General features: G+C 39.7%; 1 protein-coding gene across 4 annotated transcripts in view; it reads left to right on the top strand.

Annotated features, from left to right (window-relative positions):
- Positions 1–1,667: 1,667 nt before the first annotated feature.
- The window catches only part of ATL2 (atlastin GTPase 2), a 68,487-nt gene continuing 45,121 nt past the window's right edge, over positions 1,668–25,033 (top strand). For 3 of the 4 annotated variants that reach the window (XM_021697321.1, XM_044918494.1, XM_021697323.2), the window contains exon 1: positions 10,413–10,598. In XM_021697321.1, coding sequence (XP_021552996.1) covers positions 10,481–10,598 — 118 coding nt within the window. In that variant the 5' untranslated portion in view covers positions 10,413–10,480. Of the gene's footprint in view, positions 1,703–10,412; positions 10,599–25,033 lie in introns of those variants that run through there. The other variant, XM_021697322.1, reaches the window with a different exon arrangement.

Genomic DNA, 25,033 nt, shown 5'->3' with positions numbered 1-25,033 from the left:
GATGCTCTCGTTGCATTTAGGAGAGTGCTTGTCAGAACGCTCATGGGCACCCTCGTCCTGGACTTTGAGGGGTGTCTTATCTCCACTCCAGCTACCTGAAACAGTCTCCTGGACATCCAGAAGCTGCTTCTAGCTACTTAGTGGTCTGTAGAAATGGCTTATGATGATAGAGTTTTCAGTGCCTAGCCTTAAGACCAGTGTGTAATCTGGAGATACATGGTTAAGAACACAGGCTCTGGAGGCAGAGCTGCATTTAAACCTTCAGCTCTTCAACTTACTCGTCATGTGGCTTTTTTTTTTTTTTTTAAGATTTTATTTATTTATTTGACAGAGAGAGAGACACAGCGGAAGAGGAAACACAAACAGGGGGAGTGGGAGAGGGAGAAACAGGTTTCCCGCAGAGCAGGGAGCCCGATGCAGGGCTCGATCCCAGGACCCTGGGATCATGACCTGAGCCGAAGGCAGACGATTAACGACTGAGCCACCCAGGTGCCCCTCGTCATGTGGCTTTGAACAAATTATGTGACCTTTTAAAACCCGGGTTTCTTCTGTCAAAGGCTGATGATGCCAATAATACTTGTCTCATTGAGGTATTTTGTAGATTAAATGAAATTATGAATAGGTATTATTATTAATTATATTTTTGCTTTTCAGCCTATTCCTGGACTCAAAAGAGCTGCTTCAGTGGAGCAATAATCATGATGGCTATCACTTATTACCATGTGCCAGCCACTGGGCTAAATACGTGATCTACATTATCCGTAATCATCACGACAAACACGCTAGGAAGGGACCCTTATGTTACAGCAGAGGAAACTGAGGGTCAGAGAGGCGAATTAACTTCCTCAAGGTTACAAGCTGCAGAGCTGGGGTCTGAACTCCAAAGTTGGTGTTCTTTTTCACTAAGCCACACTGATGCTAATGTATCCCAGTTCAAGTCATTCTCTCTCAGGTTCAGTGTGGGTTGGAAGGGTCGTTATTTCCCTCTTGCTCTAGAGAAAAATGGACACCTACGATTAAGCAGCAAGCCCAGGGGGAAACTCATCTGTCCAGTGTTCCATATAGAGCAACCGTTTTTCTAGATGCCAACAATTCTCAGTACGAGACAAACATGGTTGTGCTGGAGAAGCATGCACTCATGTCCAGGCCCCTGCAAGTACCAGCCTCAAGGAACCTTGATGTTTTTGGTTTGGTCTCCCTTAGATAATATAACGAAACCACTCTGGCTCATCAGCTTTGGATATAAGTAAAGTCTTCCTGCCACTCAGTAACCCAGAATCCCTATTCTTGTTCACATCTACTCTAGTTTCTCTCTTTTCCTGCAAAAAAAAATCTCCTCTCTGCCCTCCCCCTCAGGATGTTTAATCTCAAAGAAAGCCCCCTGGGTGGCAAAGCAGTTTGCCAGCCACAGTCACCGTGCAACTTCTGGGATTAATCAGTGGCACTAACTACCCCCGAGCCTGCGGAGTCCACCAAGGGATGCCAGCAATTGGGTCAAGCTCACTGGTTCCCGATGTGCTCCCGACGCTGCCAGACCCCAAGCCAGTTCTCCAGCCTTGTTCTTCTTTTTGTCAACTGGGCCCTGAAGCACCTCTGCCCATACACAGAACTCTACCTGGTCTCAGGGAGATGGCGCATTCATCTTCTGTCAACGACTCTTGCACAAGAAAGCGCACATCTTCGCATGAAGGAGCAGCAGTTTGTAAGCATGGGGTAGCTTAAACTATACTTCTAGAAAACACAACACTGAAAACGCAGCAAGGTCTCCAGTTTGCCCTAACACAGACAACTTTCTTATTCTCAGAGAATAAACCATCTCATTTTAGCCTCAGCCATATCCAACACCTTTTCTAGTGTAGTTGCTACTTTATGTTTGTTAACCAGGTCCCCTACCCTAACCCTGCCCCATCCATCTGGTGTCCCCCAAACCAAGGGAAGAGTTTCCCATAGTGGATATCCAAATCTCTACTTCTTACTGGAAGGACATTCTTTCTATCTTACACCATTTCCATGAAGGTTAAAAAGATCGTAGGGTCCGTCCTCAGGCAGTTCTCACACTCTTGGTACCTTGTACTTTCCTTCCATGGAAAACTCAGCAAGAATCCCTGAGATAGGAGAGTGGAAGGTTTTCTCTAGGGTCACTGCCTTTTCTCTCCGAGAAGGCTTTTTTCTTTCTTTCTTTCTTTTTTTTTTTAAGTAAGGATTTGGCCCATCTTGTTTCAGGTATAGGAACCACAGACTGGAAGGAGTATGGAGGAAGGGGGCAACATACACAGAACACGAAAAAGAGAAATGTCTATTGAAAGAAAGGGAAGGAAAAGACATGGGAGACCAGACTGACAGATAGAATTGGATTCCTTAGAACTGAAGTGAGGGAAAACCATAAGGGCTCTATTACATTATATTTTGAATCTCCTGAAAGAGTACTTACACTAACCAGTAGAGAGTGAAGTGACTTCTCAGGTAAACTTACAGGTCAGTAAGGACTTCAGTAGCTTTTTGGTTGACTATATCAACTTCAGTTTAGCAAATGGTCTATGCTGTCCTGTGTATAAACTGTTTATTTCCATGTGTCTTGGCAATTTTTTAGTGAGTAAATGACAATGTATAAATCTTTGTGGAATAATCCTTTTAGAGCTTTTTTCTTTTTTCTTTTCTTTTCATCTTCTTTTTTAAATATTACATTCTTCAGGCCAATAATAAAATAGACAATGTCCTGACAAAGCGGACTTTCAAACTGCATGTCACTCAGACATAAGGAGGATTCAACTGACAAGTTGGTAAAGATCCTGCCATTAATATGAAATGGGGGAAAGGTTTATCATTCTTCGGATTGTGGTGGCGGTTTAGGTCCCAGAACTGGAATTAGAACCTTTGGACAACCTCAGTTACTCAAAGAATATCGCCAAGAACAGGGAAATGGTTGTTCCCTTAGTTTTGCGTGACAACTGGAACAAACTCTTGATTCAGGTTAAATATTTGGATTGAGTCTGTGGCTTTTCTGTAAATCAGCTTTATTCTTCCTTTCTGACTTTTCAGGCAAGTCAAGCAACTTCTAGAGGTTCTGTGAGAAGAAAGGAAAAGGGAGCAAGTAATTATTAAGAGGGGTAGAGGAAATGGGGAAGAAAGTTCTTCAATTCCCCTAAAAGGATAGTGATGACATATTCACAACTAAACATCTGAATGCACGATTTCATACAGAATAGGTGATTATGTATGAAAGCAGAATCAGCTGGGAAATCCAGACTGTGTGGTTGGAGAATATGCTGAGAGTTTTCCTTCTGTTCTAGAATAAACTGTGAAGCATATAACAAGGTATTTTAGCAGTATTCTATATAAAAGGAACAAACTCTATATCAGAAATGGATTTGAGAAACTTCGGGTCATTAGTTATTCTGTTTAAAATTTTTCTATTATTGCTGACTTGTGCCAATATTTTCTAAAATTTCTTCCAGGAAGGAAGTCCTAGACATTAGAATGTCCAACTTAGATCCTTCCTCCTGAAATTAAGGTCTCTTCTATCCTCCATCACAGAAATTTGTTAGAAGCCCAAAGAGCCACTCACAAAGTAATTTTTAAAAATATTATGGGCAATTTTGTAGGACTACCAAAAATTTGTAAAATAGAGAATAGATATAATCCCCATATCATTCTACCAGTTTTTAACGTACCTCCTTCCAGTTTTTTCTATGTCCACACATATCTTTATATAGTTGTAATCTAATTTTTTTCCGGTTTGACATAAAAATTTCCTCCTACTGCTGAGTTGTCAGTGGTGATTATTTTTAATAATTGCACAGTGATACATGAAGTGTTAAGTTTTTTTTTAATTTTTTAAAAAGATTTTATTTATTTATTTGTCAGAAAGAGAGAGAGAGAGCACAAACAGGAAGAGCGGCAGGCAGAGGGAAAAGTAGTCTCCCTGCTGAGCAAGGAGCCCCGTGCAGGGCTTGATCCCAGGATCTTGGGATCATGACCTGAGCTGAAGGCAGATGCTTAACTGACTGAGCCACCCAGGCGTCCCATGAAGTATAAGTTCTGATCAATGTTCAATCCAATCAAAGAGAGATGATGTTTTGCCTTTAAAAGAAACAATTTAAATTTTTATTTTACATTTTTAAAAATTATAAAACCCAAACAAATCCATTTTGGCAATAATTTCAAAATTACAGAAAGGTTTCAAGAATAAGAATAAACATTGACCACCTATATGTTCTATATCCAGGCTCACTATTATTAATATTTTTATTAATTATTTATATTTTATATTTATATTTATATTTATATTTATATTTATATTTTATTATTACCCCCATCTGCTTTATCATTGCTTTCTTCTTTTCTGCCTTCTTCTTCTCTCCCTAATATTTTCTAAACCATTTGAGGGGAAGTTTTATACACACTGGCCCTTTACTCTAAGATACTCCTGTATGTATTTTGTATAAATACAAATATGCTTTTACAAATTTTTTTTTTTAAAGATTTTATTTATTTCTTTGAGAGAGAGAAGAGAGTGAGAGAGAGGGCGCAAGAGGGGGTAGGGTTAGAGGGAGAAGCAGACTCCCCGCCGAGCAGGGAGCCCGATGTGGGACTCGATCCCGGGACTCCGGGATCATGACCTGAGCCGAAGGCAGTCGCTTAACCAACTGAGCCACCCAGGCGCCCCTGCTTTTACAAATTTAATACTGATGTGATACTTCTATCTACCATCCATATTCTAATTTTGCCAATTGACTCAGTAGTGTCCTTTATAGGATTTCCCCCTCCAATACAGGATCCAGTCTAGGATCAGATCAATATCTGATCTAGTTAGTTGTCATGTCTCTTTAGCCTCCTTTAATCTAGAACAGTTTTACAGTCATTCTTTGTCTTTTGTGACACGGATGCTTTTGAAGAATATATCCCCTCTTCTGTTTTTTTTTTTTAATACAATGTTTTTTTGTTTTAGGTTAGTCTTAGGTTCCCTCATGGTTAGGTTCATTCCAGACTGGCATACTGCATAAGTGATATTGTGTTTCTCTCTGGGCATCAGCTCTAAAGGCACATGATGTCCATCTGCTTCCTCATTGGTGATATTAATTTTTTTTTTTTTTAAAGTAAGCTCTATACCCGATATGGGGCTTGAACGACTCCAAGATCAAGAGCCACATGCTCTACCAACTGAGCCAGTCAAGCACCCCTGGAGATGCTAATTTTAATCACCTACTCAAGGTGTTGTCTAATTTTGGTTTCTATTTTTCTCTTGCAATTAATAAGCAAATGTGAAGAGAAACTTTAAGACATGCAAATATTTGACTCGTCATCAAATCTTTGCCCCTAGATTTAGCATCCATTGATGATTCTTGTCTGACCCACTCTCTGCTATCATGGTTGCATTGCAAATTGATGACTCTTCAACTCTAGCGCTGTCTCCACATTTACCAGTCAACCCGCAGCATTCTACTGTTAACAAGAGTCCTCCGTTCATCTATTTATCATCATCTACCTATTTACCTATCTAATCTATCATCGGTTATAGACTCATAGATTCTTATTTTCTATAATTCATTGTTGTCCTTAATTGTTTTAGTGCTCAAATTGTTTCAAATTTGGCCAGTGGGAACCCCTTATGTGTCTTTTTGACATGCCCCATTTTTTTTTTTTTGAGTACTTCCCTTCTTCTGACACAAAAATGATGCTCATGGCTCATCTTGTACTCCCCCCCTGCTTCAGCTTTGAAACCAGTGGTTTCTCCATGGACTTCTGCTTCCTTTTAGTAGGGAATGGTATTAGAGGCCAAGATTGGGCACTAGGTATGATCATTGCTACCTGGGTGTCTTTGCTTATAGGCCTTTTTCGTGGATAGGAAAAGGAAACATATGCATGTATATACATGTATATATTGTACATATGTATATGCATGCATATTTACACTTGCAAACACACATATATGTATGCATGTTTTAGAAATCTTCAGTCCATATCAATAACTCCAATTATTGCATCCCATAGGATCCACCTTGTTTTTCCCCTTTCATTATTTATATGTCCATTCTTCCCCATTAAGAACCCTACCTCTCAACAATATCAACACATTTACTCATCTATAACTCATCTAAAATATATTTATATATTTGTATATATATAATATCTAATATATGCATATATTATGTAAATATATTTATATAGATTGATCATATATAATATATATCAGTATTATATATATCATATAAATATATATACATTTACTGATCTATAATACATCTAAAATAGATTCAAAATTGCTTTGCCCATACCTCTACAAAAACAAGCCTACTGGAAAATGTTCAGGATTTGTTTGCTGTTTTCACCCTATCCCAACCAAGACTGAGAAATATTTATAGTCCAATTCTATGTTTGTAAATTACTTGGATTAGTTGGCTCTTTTTCTCCCTCTTCAGTGGGGCTCTGTTATTCATTTTGATACTGTTATAATCATTTATTTGGTTTGCTTTCAGTTTTAGGAACCCCTTCCTGTCCTTGTTGATTTAATTTTATGTTTTGATCATGTAGACCATGTTTTCAAAAGTCAACATTATGTAAAACAGGATACTCAGAAAAGTGTCACTCCATTCTGTATTCCTTCTTATTCCCTCCACCACCCCCTCTTAGAGGGAACTAACTGTTGTTCTCTGTTTAACCTTTCTGAGTTTCTTTTTGGACAAGTAAGTGGATATACACATGTTTTCTTATTTCTCCCTCTTACACAAAAGGTAGCATACTACATATACTATTCTGCAGTTTGATTTTTCCACTTAAGAATATCTCTTGGGAATTACTCCATACCAGTTCATAGAGATCTTTCTCTTCTCTCTTTACAGATACAAATTGCCCCATCATGAGTATTTATCATAGTTTATTTAACTGATCACCTATGCTTGGATATCTTGTTTCTAATATTTTGCAACCGCAAATAATGCTGCAGTGATTTACCTTGTGCAAATGTATTTTTTTGTATTACTGGAGTTGTACCTTCAGAGTTAATGCCAAAAGTGTGATAGGCAGGTCAAAGTGTAAACGCAGATGAAGTTTGTTGGACAATGCCAAATTCCTTTCCGTAGGGGTTGTACCATTTTGCATTCTCAGTGAGAAAGCAACGTGTGAGTGCCTGTTTTCCCCCATGTCCTTGCCATCATAAGCCAGTGTCATCATAAGCTTTTGAATTTTTGCCAAACTGATGCATGAAAAATGGTGCCTCAATGTTATTTTAATTTGCGTTTATTTTATTATGAGTGAAACTGAGTATTTTCTCACATGTTTAAGGTCCATTTTTATAACATATTTTTTTACGAATTGTCTGTGGACATCTTTTGCCCATTTATTTTTTTATTTTTTTAAAGATTTTATTTATTTATTTGAGAGAGAGAGAATGAGAGAGAGCGAGTACATGAGAGGGGGGAGGGTCAGAGGGAGAAGCAGACTCCCTGCCGAGCAGGGAGCCCGATGCGGGACTCGATCCAGGGACTCCAGGATCGTGACCTGAGCTGAAGGCAGTCGCTTAACCAACTGAGCCACCCAGGCGCCCCTGCCCATTTATTAATAGGATTTAAACATGTTTAAAGTTGTTTATTTGGAAGAAATAGTTTTTTTTTTTTTTAAAGATTTTATTTATTTATTTGAGAGAGAGAGAGAGAGCATGAGAAGGGGGAGGGTCAGAGGGAGAAGCAGACGCCCTGCTGAGCAGGGAGTCCGATGCGGGACTCGATCCCGGGACTCCAGGATCACGACCTGAGCCGAAGGCAGTGGCTTAACCAACTGAGCCACCCAGGCGCCCCTGGAAGAAATAGTTTTTAATACAATTTACACTAACTGAAGGCAGAATCCCAAAGTATCTGCTATAAGGATAAGCTATGGCTTCTGCCCTCCAGGAATCCACAGTGTATAAACTGAACACTGTCACAGTGGATCCAAACATAAACTCTGGAACCAGACTGCCTGCCTTCGAATGCCAGTCCTGCCACTTAGGCACGTTTTAAACCTCTTGGCGCTTTAGTTGTTCTAACTGTAAGATGAGAATATTAACAGCATTTACCTCTTAGGATTGTTTTAAGGATTAAATGACTTAACATATGTAAAGTACATTTCATAAATGTTAGCTAGTTAGCAATCAAGAAAAGGCTCTGAAATATACTGATTTGATCCCATAAGAATTTTGTTATATATAGTTAGTTATTAAAAATGAGACCTGGACGTTTAGAAACATTAGGTGAATCAGCGGTAGAACCAGAATTTTTTTTAAAGTAATCTCCACACTCCACATGGGGCTTGAACTTAAGACCCCAAGGTCAAGAGTCACATGCTCTACCACTGAGCCAGCCAGTTACCCCTGAGTAAGATAGATCTTTGAGCCCTTGAAGCTCACTTTCTTGTGCTGGAGGGGTCTGTGTGGGCTGTAGAAAGAAAAAACAAACAGCTAAGTAAACCAGTTTTGTCTGTCATGTTCATTATTTGTTGTTCAGCACACACGACAGTGTCAAAATTCATTTGTTAAATGAAAAAAAAAATGAGGAATGAGTGACAGAGTAGTGAAAAATGAAGCTCAATACATAGGTAGGACCCAAATCATGAAAGGCCTTGTCAACTATTCTGAAGAGTTTGGACTTTATCCTGAGCAGAGAAATCACATCAACCGATCTGCATTGAAGAAAACTTAAGCCAGTGGCTGGGTGGAGGACCCACAGCAACGTTACCTCAGGGTAGTGGGACATGATGGTGCTGAATCAAGAGGGAGACTGAGGGGATGGAGAGGAGGTGACCTGGACAGAGATTTAGAAGTCAGAACCAACTTCACACAGACTTGTTTGGTGCAGAGGGGAGGAGAGAGGAGAGAGAAGTCTGAAGTGACACTGAGGTTTCACTGGGATTAGAAACTGAAGACGGGTAGCCAACTGGGGAAAATGAAGAAAGGACTTTCCAACATGCACAGATTTGGGGCGACTGTGGGACAATGCTCAATCTCTTGACTATACTTCCATTTGGCTTCTCTACACTCCTGAAAGTCAGGAGTTGTGTGGACCTGCTCAGGGCACTGTAGCAGCAGCCTAGTGTCTAATAGTGAAAAGGAAAGCAGTTAGGTCAATAGACTAGAAGGGGTGTAGCCTTAGGTCCCTGGGGGTCCGTGATGGGGTGCACTGAGTACTACGTTAACTGCTAACTCTAAGGTTATTCTTTGACTGCAAAAATACTCATTTTTGCATCTTCTTTCATGCCCAAGATGATACCTTGCATAAAGCAGATTGTGGACAACATTAAATAGATGCCGCATAGGGAGATTATGAATGAAAATCCATTATCAAGCCAGGCTCATGGCTGGGAGCTTAGGGGCACTGAACCAGGATGCAGGGAGTAGGAAGTCCAGGAGGAGCTCCAAATCCCTTTCCATAAAGACAGAAAACAGATGAATAAATCGACAGCCCAATGAAAACCCAGATAAAATGGCACTGTGCAAGTTTTCAGGACACCAGTGCTTTTCTAGAGATTATGCAGGATGAAAAGCCGTGATTTTTAGACTTGTGAGAAGACCTGGACAAGACAGCAATCTGGACACCTGGACACCTATCTCTACCAAGAAAAGAAGTTTTTAATGCTTTGGTGATATGGTAAAAAATCCAAAAGAAAAGAGATCGTGTTTCACAGAAGTTTCCACAGGCTGGTATTTATTTTAAAAAGTGACCTTAACTTTCTACAGGATATCACTGGATTCTCACAAGAAGGTTCATCATAGTTGGTAAAGGACCTGCTACAATTCATTTTCTGATGACAGTGCTTTCTGGCTTGTCCCTGCAGGTACTAGGAGCAGGAAACGGTATGCACAGACAGGAAGATAGGTGGAGGGTCTCATAACAGATGGGAACTATTGCAAATAAACCATAGGATGGTCTCCGGAGGGGAAGCAACATTAGGGACTTGGACGAGGAAAGATCAAAAGGAAAAGCTTGGGAGGGGGGCAGACAGGCAGGAGGAAAATAGCTGTGGGGGAGAAGGTGGGGGATAAAAAAGAGAAAGGCGTGTGAAAGCAACCTCAAGTGCAGGGCACGAGTTAACGATTATGAAGAAGAGCAGTAAAAAGAATTGGGTTACTGAACTGGGAAGGAGGGACTTGGTTCTCTGGAGATCCCTTCTGCGTTTACACGGACCGGCTCAGCGCTAAGGGGGTGTGGTACTGAGCTCAGAGCGGTGCGGTGCGAGGCGATTGCGGCGGGGGCGCCGCCCAATCCCTTCTAGAAGTGGAAGGCCAGGAAAACCTAGCGACTGGCGGGCGGGCAGGCAGGCAGGGAGGTTGGCAGAGCGGAGGCGGAGCGAGGGCGCCGATGGGCGGGACGGGGGAGAGCGTGGGGAGGACAAGGAGGAGCTGGCTACTGGCGGCGCTAGGACCCAAGGGCGCCCCGCCGGCTCCCGGGAGGTTGATAAAGCGGCGGCGGCGTTTGACGTCAGTGGGGAGTTAATTTTAAATCGGTACAAGATGGCGGAGGGGGACGAGGCAGCGCGGAGGCTGCAGCCGCACGAGGGGCTGCGGCGCCGGCGGCGGACTAGCGACCCAAGCACCGGGGTCAACCACGTCTCGTCCACGACCTTCCTAGGTACGCGCCGGGGGAGCGGAGGCCGCAGGCCCGGGTGCGGAGAGGGCGCGGGCCGCTCGGACCCGCGGGCACCGGCCGCAGGCGGCGGGGTCGTCGTCCGCGGCTGGTTCAGCTCTCCTCCTGCCGCCGCGTCTGACGGCCGCCGGGCCTAGCCCCCGCAGCGTGCCGAGCTTCCGCGGCGCGCGGCCTGAAAGGGCGGCCCTGGGGCCGCGGCTCCCGCTGCTGTCGGGTGAACGGGCGGCGAGCGCGTCTGCGCCCGGCCCGGCCCCCTGCCCTCCCGCCCGCCGCGTGGCTGCCTCCGTGTGGCTGCCGGCGCGTCCGCCCCGACCTGAGGGGGCGGCCTTGAGCTGGGGTCGCAGACCTGGGGCGCGGGGAGGTCGGTGACGCCGCGGCTAGGTGCAGGAGAGCTCCGGACGCGGCAGGGCGATCTGTCTCTTGGCGGGCACTCTGCTCTCTGTTCCTCTGTCAGAAAGGGAGGTAGGGGTGGCCAGAGCTTTATGGGCCCCCACGGAGGAGGAGGACGGGGAGCGCGCGGGGGGAGCAGACACCTCGCTGCCAGGTCGGAAAGCTCTCCAGACACCCTTCCAGGAGGGAACCGCAGTCCGCAGGCCAGGGCTGTGCCCCGGGGCTCGCGTTCTAGGGCTTCTCGGCCTCCGAACCCATTGGCGCGGGTTGCGCGTGGCTAGGATGCAAGTCCAGACTTAGTTGTTAAACTAGGGTTGTGAGCAGTTTACTAGTCACTCAGACGGCATAGTAAGGCCCGGTCAGACTGAAGTGTCTGCGGTGTGAAGTCACCTGATCCTTCGCTCCCCGATTTTGCTGAATGTGAGCTGCTACTGTACGTGTACAAGGAGCGCCCCTGCTCCCTCCAAGACGCGTTTGCTTTGGCAGCGGAGTGTTGTGTGTCCCTCTCATAACACCCCTATTTTTAGGAGTTCAGCATTTGATCTTTCGCTCTGGTGTGAATTGAACGCATGAAATCCTGATTGAGAATTTTGATAGTACTTAAAGGCATAAAGTTTTTCAAAGGCTTATAAATAGTAAAAGCTTACGGTTAGTTAAGTACGGCCATGGCATACATAAGAGTTTATAAACTACACTAAATGTGAACTTGTGTTCTTCAGATTCCTCTCTTTCCACAGTCTGATAAAGGTTTTGTAAGATGAAATGTAAAACATTTTGATAAGGTGTTATCCGTGAAGACTAACTTCAATAGAAAAGTTTACGTGAAATATATTGCATCATTCATAGTAACCTTTGGATGTGCTGAACGTATGTCAGAGGTGATGACAAACTAGAGTTTTGATACGGGAGAAAGAACCGGAAATAAAGCTTATTTTATTATTGCTTGCCAACAAAAGCACTTGACAGAACTGTTTACATAGAAAAATACCCCCCTTCCCCCCCCAGAGGTTTTGCCTTAGATCTCTTCTGGTTGGAATTCTCAAGTAATTAGTTTTGGAATGCTGATGGATTGATTTAGATCTTTTGGACCCGACGGGTGTGTATGTTGTGTGTTCGCTCTTGCACTTATTTATTTATATATATTTTAAGGTAACTGTTTTAGATGTATTTTCAAAGTGATTATGTACTTGCCTTACTAGAAGCATAACTTTATGACTTAGTCATGGTTATGAACATCGTTTTTATTTTGTGGTACATTGAGATGTGATTCTTAAGAGTTGATACATAGGGCTCGCCATTTATTGAACATTCTGCTACTCACAGGTTTTTGTGTGTTCCCCCCCCCCCTTGGAGGTATCCCTTCCCTTGATAACCATACCTATCAAATGACTGCCTGAAACCTTTTCATTTGCTCTGTAGTCACTCAATACGACATTAAAATCCAAATAAAACTTCTTAAGATTTGTGTTTTAAAGTCAGAGCCAACAGGCTGCGAGTGAGTAGGGACTCGGCTATTTTTGACAGTGTATAAGGAACTCTCTGTCTCCCTCTGCTTTCTGGATAAGTAAACTTGAATTGAGTTGGGGTGAGTCAGGTGCCACTCTAGTAGTTTAGTCTAAGGAAGGTGCTCTGTGTTTCTTAAGAGAAATCCTTACGCTCTTTAGGAATGTAGGATCTTTGTAAAGCACTTACGTACTCTTGTATTTTAATGGCTTTGTAGGATGATTAAATCTCTTGGAAATTCTTTATTTGGGGAAGAAAGAGCTGTCTTACATACAGCAAAGAGGTATTTATTACAGGGAAAATATACCGTGAGTTAAAATGAGATTCTGGCTTTAAGTTGGGCGCACCTATTTTGGGATTCGATTTTAGTTTGCCAGTGTGTTTTAACTTTAGGGTAAAGTTTTTAAATATTCACAGATGAAAGTAACTTTCTTGAAATTGTTAGACCTTTTCCAAAATTGTGCTTTTTCCATCTGTCTGATATTAAGCAGTTGTTAAAGAGTACCTGGAAGACTGTCACCTCGTTCCATGCTGTAGTTCAAGGCATATTTTTACAATTTCGAGACTCTTTAGCAAGATGCGTTTTTTTTTTTGTGGTTTCTATCACTTCTTTTAGTGATACTCATTAGAGAATAAAATTGTGTTGGTGTTTTTGATGTTTCCATCACTTCTTTTATTGATACTCATTAGAGAATAAAATTGTATTGGTTTTTTTGATGCATGACAACACACTCTGTTGGTAGTGGTTGCACAAGGTTGATCATGAGCTATACTAAATACTGCAACCTCTGAATTGCTGATTTTTACACTGGTATTTCCTTTGTGGTGATGGGTGGCTCCTCTCTGAATACATAAAGTGGTCCGTTCAGTTCGTGGTTGCATTTTAAAAATCTGTTTATGCTCAATTGGAAGACCTATTTGACGCACAATTGTAAGCAGAGCCTCTTGGCAGGCTCTCAAGGTTAAGAGACAAATGTAAGGAATGGGATTGGAAGTTAAAACTTTTTTGTAATGGTGATTTACTGCTTTACAGAGGGAGGTTTTTTTTCTGGGGTGGCTGCAGGGAAGTAGTCTTTTTTTTTTTTTTAAGTGTAATGGTATTCTGATTGTATGACCATTTTAGTGTTTTAAAATCCAGGTGTGTTATTAAGGACGATAGATGTGAATGTTGAGTCACTGAACTTAATCCCCCAATGAATTCATTACTCATGTAAGTTTCTTCCTCTCCTTTACTGTTCCTGATGTGGGAAACAGAGACAGAAGAGAAATTAAATTTCCTTACTACCTACAGCTCGTTGACAAGTCCCTGAAACAGGCGGAGTGACATTCCTCTAGGGACTCAACTGCCTCAATTGTTAATACTTTGCTAAGGGCAAAAGGCAGTCTTAGCCTGACCCTCAGGATCCTGTAAGTCTACTTTAACATGTAAAAATTCTTTTAGAAATTTCCTTTATCTCTAAACCCCCAAGATACTTGTTGGCAATCATCCCCCAAGCATATGGACCACCGATACACATCTGAAGGGTCTCGTGACTCCGGTTATTAGACAGTAATAAATGATCTTTTCCTAACAATAGCTCGCCCCCTCAAGGTCCTGGAAACCTTGCTTCCAAAATTCCTTAGAGACTTACGCTATCTCTAACCCTTCCCAACTTGAAAGTATGTAATGGGCTACTCCTCGTGACCCCAGTGCAGCTCTTTCTGCCCATGGGTCCTGACCCTGTGCTTTAATAAACCATGGGTCCTGTCCCTGTGATTTAATAAAATCACCTTTTTGCACCAAAGATGTCTCAAGAATTCTTTCTTGGCCATATGGCTTCGAACCCTAACATTCTTTCCTTCACTCACCACCCCTCCTATAGAAAGAATGGTTGAGTGCTTTCTCTATAGCTTTAAAAATGAATAGCCAAAAAACCCCCCACTATCCTGAAAATAATGATGGCAATAGCATAATCCTTGATATTTTATAAAGCGCTTTAAACATCTTGCCTTTTTTTTTTGCCCCCCTTAAAATCTTCCTTTGAGGGAATCCCATTGGAGGGAGTGATTTTAACTTGTCTACAGTCAAAGAAACTACTCAGAGGCAGTCTTAGTGCTGTGGACTTGGAGGAGAGTAGGAGCCTTTCTTCATTGAAAATTATCAAATACACAATTAGAAATGTCTCGGTAAAACTGTTGAATGAATGATGTCTGAAGTCATACTAATGAGAAATTGGGGCGGTTAATAAGTAAAGATAGAGCAAGTCACTAAGTGGAGTGGGAAATTTTCAAGTAAGAAGGGAGAAGGTAGATGTAGAAAGAAGTAGAATTCATGAAGTAGAACAATTTTGCTTGTTAAGGACATTAAGAAGTATGAAATAAGTGTAAAGCCAAGATAACTATTTTACAAATGATTTTTCAAGTTATTGGTAATCATATCTCTGTGTGTTTAGGTGTACACATATTTGCTAAACTTAGGTAGATTTTTGTAAAATGTGTACTTAAGTAACCACCCTCTCTATCTACTGTGGGACAGATAGCTGTAGGTAGTTGGTTTTATGGGCAGATGGTAATCTATTAGAAGCAACTGTTAAGTCATGAAAGACTAACATATATGTACTTTGTTTTCCCAAGGAGGTAGTATGCACTTTGACTGATTTGGGGTTTAGTTTTCCGGCCAGTACAAGTAGGATTTAGGGGATTCCTTGGTAATGTACCAGCTTAATGAAAATTATTCATACAAATTATATTTCTATGACTAGAGTCAAAATAACCGGTAACTAATAACTTGTGAGCTATGTAATTTATGAAGGATGCATATCAAGGGTCTATAGTACATTTCCTCCTTTTATTGCATAATGCTCTGATTGTGGGGGCAATGTTTTTTTAATTATATAGAAGTAAGTTAATGCAGTGGAAAAGAATGAGGAAAGGAATCAAAAGCTGACTTAACTCTCTGAGCCTTGAAACCCCTCACACACAGCAGTGATAGTAATCGCATAATAGGACTGTTGTGGGAAACAAACAACAGTGGCAGTGATAGGTACAAATGTTTTATAAATTGTAAAGCTGCCTGTGTAAGAGACTGTAATGCTTATGTAAGAATGTGCCTGTTTGGCTACTTATGCTGTTGTATATACATGTGTGTATTTGCAATCAGTTTCTTCTAATTTTTTTTTCCTGCAGTGTGGACAAAGGTTTAGTTTGGGCAGAGGTGGTAGGTAAATTTTTAACTTTACCTGTAAAATGCTGATAATGTGTTCATGATTAGGGATATTGCAAGTACTAAATGTGAAAAAAGTGCTTAACCCAGTGGCAGACATTCTGTTGATGGTAGTATTGCTATAATGTGTAGTTATTTTGAACAAAAAGTTTTAAGTTTCAAAATACACAACTTGAAAAACCTTTGTTCAGTTTTTGTAAGATAAAAATATACATTCATACTTTTCACCAGCTTCATTTTAATAAACTTGCGCTTTAGAGAATCAATCATAGCAAAATAATCTTCTGAAATTGTTTATTTTCAATATAGGATTCAATATGAAGTAATTTCTTAAGGTCATGGCAGTTTTCAAGTAGAGTGCATTTACTTTTCAGATAGTAAATGTGCAGAATCTAACTAGGGTCTGTTTTGTGCAAAAATGCCTAAAGAATGATTGATTTGAAGGTACACAAATTGTGAATCCCATTAAAAGCTTTTCCCCCCACAAATTGTGAATCCCATTAAAAGCTTTTTTCCCCCTACGTGTAATCATTTAGAGTCATGAATAGTGATTAGGATATATTTTAACTTCTGAATTCTATAAACTTATGATCTTCAGAATGGAATTAGAATGGAGGCTTGGATTATAATACTAGCTCTGTAATAACATTTTTTCCTTCCTGGTAGGTAATATCTGCCTTAGCAAACTTAAAGGTTTTTGTTTTTTTCTTTTTTTTGATTATTAAATAGATAATCTTTGAAGGCACTTTAGAAACCTTAAAGCCTTCTATAATGAAACTTTTTTTTTTTTTTTAAAGATTTTATTTATTTGACAGACAGAGACCCACAGCTAGAGAGGGAACACAAGCAGGGGGAGTGGGAGAGGGAGAAGCAGGCTACCTGCTGAGCAGAGAGCCCGATGCGGGGCTCGATCCCAGGACCCTGGGATCATGACCTGAGCCGAAGGCAGACGCTTAATGACTGAGCCACCCAGGCGCCCCACGAAACTCTTTTAAAAGGGGGATGGAATTGGCATGCTAAATGAGCTCATTTCATATTTGAATGAATGGGTTTATGAGATATTAAAACTTGGATTAAGTTTACTTTTATCAGAAAGGGGGGGTGAGTTGTTTTTGAAGTAAATTGTAGAGAAACTGACACGAATTACCCTTGTTAGATTTTTTTGAACGTAAGTTATTAATCACATCTTCAGAAATTGCTCTTTTCATCAGCACTTTAATTTTTTTTTTTAAAGATTTATTTATTTGACACAGAGAGAGAGAGACAGAGCTAGAGAGGGAACACAAGCAGGGGGAGCGGGAGAGGGAGAAGCAGGCTCCTGGCTGAGCAGGGAGCCGGATGTGGGGCTCCCAGGACCCTGGGATCATGACCTGAGCCCAAGGCAGATGCTTAACGACTGAGCCACCCAGGCGCCCCAGCACTTTAATTTTAAAATAGATACTACAATATGATCTTGTGGAGTTTTTGTTTAGAGTTGAGAGGCTTTTTATTGCAGGAGAATGGCAGTGGCCTTGGGTATTGTTTTGCAAATTCTGAAGTGTAGGCTAGAAGTTCTCGGAAAGGTTGAACAATGTTGTTGATGCCAAAAGTCTTACAATTAGATATTAAGATAGAAATTTACTGCCTTTAAATTACAGCTAAACTTGTGATTGATTAGAGCTTGTGATCATGGCTCTTAATCTAATATAAGTCATGGGTAATTTATACCTTGTAAAAGTTTTAATTTTTCTTTCTTAAATTTCAAAAGCAGTAAATCTTTGTAGATACTTTGGAAAATACAAATAAAAAAGAAGAAAGTAAAAATCATATCAACTAGTGGTAAGCACTGTTAGCATTCTGGTATATGTCTTTTAGTATATACCCTTTTTTAATGCATAATTTAATTTTTTCTAAATTGGGATCTTACTGTAATTTTGTAACTTACTTTTTCATTCATATTGTATTTCCCTGTGTGATTAAATAATGTCTACAACATGATTTTTTTAAAATGGCATTGTAGTACTAAACTAATCCTCCTTCTAGATATGGGGTTATTTCTTGTGAATAATGCTGGCTAAACATCTGTAGATAAATCTTGACCTTTAGGATAAGGTCTTAAAAGTATATTTCTGGGTTGAACCACCTATACTTTTCAATATTGAAGACACATCAGCAAATCCATTCAGAAAGTTCTGATTTATTCTGTGTTCGTTTGGGTTAGGTTTGTACTTGTTTGCAAATACTTTAGTTCACAAGTGGGTGGTGTTATTTAAAAACAAATGCCAACACATAGGTAAAGGATCTTACTGTTGTATTTCTTTCATTACAGTTGATGTTTAAATTTTAATATGGTAACTGAATGTGAATTGTTTTTATTAATTGCATTTTCATATTCTTGGACCATTTCTCTGTTTTTCTTACTGCTTTGTAAAAGTCCTTTTGTTCATAAGAAATTCTTTTTCATATTTGCTTTTTAATTTTGTGGGATTTTGGGGGGAATATTGTGTTTTCGGGAAAAAAAAAACATTTAAAATGGTTGCGTATGAGTGTTTTTCTTAATTTGGTAACTTTTCAACTTATTGGTGCTGGTCTCTTCTGAATTTTTAGGTATGGTGCCATAGGGTTTTGTTTTGTTTTTAACTGTTTTGAATTCTTCCTGAAAATTTTTTTATTCCTCACTCTTTAATGGCAGAGTATGGGTGTCTGCTTTGGTGCCCCGTAGTGTGGTAGAAGCTTCTAGTTTAGGCGCTTGGTTCGGATTGTCAACACCACCAAGCTTCCGCTTCCTTAACTAAGAAAAAAACTTACTTTGGAAGTTTAAGATTAAAAGATAATGTCTTAAAAGCACTTGGCTTGTATTGAGTGTAAAAAGTTATCACCCCTTCAGGGTAAAGAAGTTAGTTTTCTTTGGGAGTAAAGAGGTGGAGGAGGGCAGGCTGATACAAGACCATTTTTAGATAAAGAACTAGCTTTTTTCCCTTGATGTTATCAGTTGACATATTGAGCACCTACCTTAGGAAAGGGCTTCTCAGTTGCTTGTAATGAGTACCTGTGTAGAAAAGTGTAGAACAGATCCCTGTTCTAAACTTTCATGTAGTTGGGAGATCAAATAGACCTTATGCATATTTGTCAGTAAAGTGTATCATTTAAGTTTATAATTTCCAAGTAGGAATTACTTGTGTGCTAGTGTTACTGAGGAAGACTTCATGGAGGAGGGTGGGCTTTGTCAGGCCTTGAAGAATGGGTGGGTCTTAGGAGGCAGAGTGTAGGATATACCACTTGTTTCAAGATAAAAAGGCAGTGTTTGGTAAGGTTTTTTCAAAATAGTTTAAGCACTTGTCTCTCCTTTCTAAGAATTTGTTTAAAACATATTTAAAAGCAATTAGATAGAGGTAACTGAAGGATCAAATGGTGGTAGAGCATGTGTAATAAAAAGAGAATATGGGCTGTTTTTGTAGCCAAGTCAAGCAAAGAATTGATTTAAATAACTGGATGATTCCTGGAAAAACTTTCTGAATACCTGTAAATGTGACTTCTTAAAAACTATGGAGATGTGTTCCCTCACCCCTGTTTTTGAGCATCTGCATTTATCTACCGCAAGGAATCCTGATGTGTACTCTTAAAAGTTGCCAAACTAGAGAAAGGATAAAAAGAGAGTATAGTGAGAACCTCTGACTTTTTTATCCCTTTTGTTTTTCAAATTAGTCACATATATCTACTTGGAAGGATGTTTGTCTGTTTTGCACTGTTCCCTTCTTCTTACAGCTATTCTCTTAGTAGGAATTTTGCCTGTATTGAGCCAAGTTTGGGATTTGAGTGTATACCTCTCTTTGTTTTTTTTTTTAAGTGTTGCTGTAGAGGCATCTGGGTGGCTCAGTTGGTTAGGCATCTGACTTCAGCTCATGTCATGATATCAGGGTCCTGGGATTGAGCCCCGTGTTGTCAGGCTCCACGCTCAGTGGGGAGTCTGCTTGTCCCTCTCTCCCTGCGGGGGGTGGGGGTGTGCACACGCTCTCAAATAAATAATTTTCTTTCTTTTTTTTTTTTTTTTTTAAGAAATAAAGTGCTGCTATAATGAGCCATCTGAGGTAGAGAGTTGTGGCAAAATGGAATGTAGCAACTTATTTCCAGAGTCTTGGCAGATACCTGAGATTTGTCATAAAAACCTTATTCTAAATTTAAGCTTGGGTCTGTGTGTGTATTAATGACTCCTTTGCTCACTGGTTATCCCAAATTTCAGTAGCTTTTTCTATGGATTTAATATCTTTAACTCACTACTGAGTTAATTTTGGGGCCAAAAGGGAATGATTCAGTGGTTTGCCTGATTCAAGGAAACCTACTCTGGTTTTGATGGATTCCTGATCTCTGTGTTAGAAAGTCTTAGAGTAACTGCCAAAATTACTTTTGGAAATGGAAATTTAGTGCATTGTTGTTTTATAAAGGCTTATAAGAAAAATATATGTTCCTTATAGAAATATGGAATGATTTAGTGTTTTCTGTTGCCTAGTTCAGAGAAGGATGTTGAAGAATTGGCTAGCTCTCACATGCAGTGCTTCCCATTTTTACTGTCACCTTCTGACTTTGGGCTTCTCACCTTATGCTTAGGCTCTTCTAGTTACTTAATATCTGATTTCCCTGTTTTCAGATTCTCATTATACTTCTTACTCATCACTTTTGGTTTATCTCTGTAGCACAGCTTTGATCCTGTCACTCCTCTGCCTCAAAATTTTCCTTGGCTCTCAGGATAATGCCCAGTATTCTTAGCCTAAACTTTTAAGGTTAGCCTTAATCTGATTTTCAGGGCTCAGAGATGCAGCCTTCTCCAGGATGTCTTCATTGATAACACTAGGTAAATAATCTAACATAGCGCTTTCTTTACTGTTCTCTTATACTTGTTTGTGTTGAAGCCTTGAGAGTAAGAACCATTATCATCAGCAAATTGTATTTCTCTAGTATCTAGTATAATGCCTTGCTCTCTAATTACTACTAGCTTGAAGTAGGTGGGGTGGGGGCCCTTCCTCAGTTATTCATGACACATTGTATAGGTGTACTGTATGAAACAATGAATTACACATTTATTTACATGTAAATTATATATCCATATCTTATCAAAGATGGGCAAATATAATTTTATTGTATCTCATTTTAAATGCCTGCAATTTAAAATTTGCCCTTCTAGAAAGCTTATGAAGAGAAAAAAGATTGTTTCCCACCTGTTGGGCGATGGTATAAACGCTTTGCTGACTGCATAAATAAATTTTGACAGAGAAATTTTTGGAAAGAGGGAAGAATAGCTGTATGCCAAGATTTGTTATAAAGATGAGAAATAAACCCCTCTTTATTTTTTTAAACAAATTGTGGTTTTGGTACTTTTTTCCAGCTTTCTAGAAATCTTGAGCACGTAACAATTCAGCTCTGAGTTTATTCAGCAAACATGCTCATTTGGCATAGTTGGAAGATGATGGATTTGACTAGGACCTGAGTGTGCATACAGATTTGATTACTTAGGAAATATATGTCCTTGCAAATTGCTTAATCTGAACCTCATTGTCCTCCTTTATATATAAACAGGGAAACTCATAGTTTACCCAACAAAATGATTTTGAGGATTAAAGAGATATATTATGTGGTTATTAACCCAGAATAGACCCTGTTTTTCCCTCTTCTATAGTAGAAGGTACACCTAAAATTATTTCATGCATTAAATTATTTCAAAGAGTGAGAAAGTTATGAATAATGTTTTCACCCCTTCTCCCAGATATCCACTTCTTTCAGTTCTCTGCTCAAATGTTTCCTTATTAGGGAAGCTTTGCCTGATCATTCTTTTATGAAATAGCAAGCCCCTGTTTTCATTTCCTTTAACCTGCTTTATTTTTCTTTGTAGTACTTAATACTAGCCTATGTCATATATTTGTTTTCTATTTCCTCATCTTTAGGATGTAATAAACTCCTAAGGGTAGGATTTTTTTTTTTTAATTTGTTCATTAGTGAATCTTGCAATTCTTAGAACCATGTTGTAGGTGTTCAGTGAATGTTTGCTGAAGGAATAAAGACTTATGCACTCCCACTTCTAGTCCTTTAACCTCCTTGCATAGTAATGACCTTGGTGGTTGTCAGTGGGGTGCTTGTTACAAATGTAGATTCCTGGACTCCACTTCTGATCCGCTGAATCAACTCTGGAGTTGAGGTCCAAGAGTCTGTATTCCAAACAAGCCACCCAGCTGGTTCTTAAGCTTTAGTGTACATGGGACACACTGTTTTATGGTGTGGTTTTGGCTGATTAAATATTGTCAGTATAGGGCGCCTGGGTGGCTCAGTCGTTAAGTGTCTGCCTTCGGCTCAGGTCATGATCCCAGAGTCCTGGGATCGAGTTCCACATCGGGCTCCCTGCTCGGCAGGAAGCCTGCTTCTCCCTCTCCCACTCCCCCTGCTTGTGTTCCTGCTCTCACTATCTCTCTCTCTGTCAAATAAATAAATAAAATCTTAAAAAAAAAATTTTTTTTTAATATTGTCAGTATAACTCAGATCCATAATTAAATTACATACGGACTGACTGTGCTATAGCAAACATTTTTTTTTTTTCCTGTTGATCTGTCAAGGAAGACTTAGGTATCTGTAGTTTTGATTATTTTGGTTACTCTATTTTTTTTCCAGAACTCCAGTTTAATCCAGGACTTTAAGGATCTAAAAATCTCAAATATTAGATGTTTATCAGTTCACCTCTCCCAACTAAACAAAATTAAATTCGTTAAGCCCATACATAACTGTACGTGTCATTTTTTACTTATAAGAATAGATGAACTGATATCAGGGATTTAAGTGATAAACATCTTTTCAAAATATGAACTGATTTGTGTCTCCTTTCCCATGGCTGTACCACTGGGGAACAGTGATTTTTGTAAGAATTACCCTGTAACATTGAAAGTTTGGTATAGAGGAAACAGCATGGACTTAATATAAAAACCCAGATAGAAATCTTGATGCATATATTCCATTTTCTTTCTTAAAAAATTTTATTTATTTATTTATTTTTTAAAGATTTTATTTATTTATTTAATTGACAGAGAGAGAGAGAGACACACAGCGAGAGAGGGAACACAAGCAGGGGGAGTGGGAGAGGGAGAAGCAGGTTTCCCGCCGAGCAGGGAGCCCGATGTGGGGCTCGATCCCAGGACCCCGGGATCATGACCCGAGCCGAAGGCAGTCGCTTAACCAACTGAGCCACCCAGGCGCCCCTCTTTTTTTAAAAAAAATTTTGTCTGTATTTCTTCACTCTGAAATGGGAATAATTGCTAAGTTTCAGGGTCGTTGAGAGGGTTCCTGTCAGAGTGTCTATCCTAAAGTCAGAGTCATTCAATAAATAGAAGTTACTTTTTCTGTGGAAATAAATTCTGAAGTAATTTAAAAGTCTTCATTAAAAATGATTGTAACATACTTCAAACTTATAAAAATGATAGAAAAATGTTATAGATGTCCAAGTGCCCATTGCCTAGATCTAATGCATAGTATTTGCCCTAATTGTTTTGAATCATTTTTAAAGAGAAACGAAATGTCACTGTACAAGTTGAAGGGTTCTCCCAAAATCTTTTTCTTTTCTTCCCTCCCTACACATACCACACACCACACACACACACACACACACACACACACACACACACACACACACACACACACACACACACACACACACACACACACACACACACACACACACACACACACACACACACACACACCCCACACACTTATCTTGAAGTTGGCATTCATGTTTCCTGGTTTTTTGAGTCTTATAAAATATGTATCCTTTTTTTTAAGTAGGCTCCACACCCAGTGTAGAGCCACAACGTGGGGCTTGAACTCACAGCCCTGAGATCAAGACCTGAGCTGAGATCAAGAGTTGGATGCTTAACCAACTGAGCCATCCAGGCGCCCCCTTATATGTATTTTTAAAATAAATGACATACAGTATTGTGCTGTATTTAAAAAGTTTTTAGTAAGTGGCCCAGAGCATGTACTTGTGATTTGATTTGTTTTTTTCATTCGACATTGGTTTTGAAGTTTATCCATGTATACACACTTATATCTTACTCATTAATTTTGGCTTTCTATTTCTTTTTATTTATTTTTTAAGATTTTTTATTTATTTAACAGAGAGAGACACAGCGAGAGAGGGAACACAGACAGGGGGAGTGGGAGAGGGAGAAGCAGGCTTCCCGTGGAGCAGGGAGCCCGATGCGGGGCTCGATCCCAGGACCCTGGGATCATGACTTGAGCCGAAGGCAGACGTTTAATGACTGAGCCACTCAGGCGCCCCTTGGCTTTCTATTTCATGGTTTATTTGTCCATGAATATTTAGATTGTTCCGTTTTTTTTTTTTTTTGGCAGTTTCAAATAGTACTTCAGTGGACAAGGAACGTTTTTTTTTCCCTGTGCGTAAGTGTAAGAATTCTTGTAGCATATAAATAACTTCCCTAAAAATTTTTTTAGTATTGCGTACTCTGATTCTTCAAAAACTGGGACTGCAGAACAAAAGTATATCTTCCCCACCCCCCCTCAAAAAAAGTACTTGAGAGCAGATGCAAGACCCCTGGGGTAACTTGGGTGAGATTTTCCACAAGACTTAACTTTAGAAGAAAATCGAGAAAAACCTTTGTTGCTGATTCACGAAGTAGAATTTTTCTGAATTTCCGTGTTGTTGCTTAGAGTCCCCTGAGCCATTATTCTAGCATCTCTTAACTAGCTAACAAAATTGACTTCATAAACTGCATCCTCATTTAAACTAATTTAAATTAACTTTAGTTGAAAATTTTTTCCCTCAGAGTACACTTATGTTTAAGTGTATGCTTTAAGAACTGCTTAATATTTGGTGATAAGCTTTGGGAAAAATACCTTGTGCTTATACATTTGTAATCTATTTTACATTTGTTTAATCTATTAAGGTAAATTCATAACATTTTTATGCCTCAGTGTTCTTTAAATGGGAACAGCAAAAATTCTGTGACATCAGTGCTGGTTACTATGGAAACAGTAGTTTTCAAGTGGAAAATAATATGTGAATGTTCTAAGAAAACAACTTTTGTGTATCTCTTGATTTGACAGTAATGAAGGAAGGAGATGAATTAATTAGATACTCACTAAAAGCATTTTTTAGCAAAATGATTAGCAAAGGGGGCAAAGCTAATGTACGAAAGTACCTGATACCTGACATTGTTAATAGGTCTTCTGGAATCTTTGAAGTTTTTATTTTTGCAGTTTGCATTGTAGTTTCCGTTTTATGTGAGAGAATTTTAACCTTATGAGTTCTTAAGAGCCAGAGGCGAGCCCTTCTTTTTTTTTTTTTTTTTTT

The sequence above is a fragment of the Neomonachus schauinslandi genome, chromosome 10 (genome assembly GCF_002201575.2).
Source record: "Neomonachus schauinslandi chromosome 10, ASM220157v2, whole genome shotgun sequence".
NCBI lineage: Eukaryota > Metazoa > Chordata > Mammalia > Carnivora > Phocidae > Neomonachus > Neomonachus schauinslandi.
This window is presented reverse-complemented; position numbering and strand designations above follow the sequence as displayed.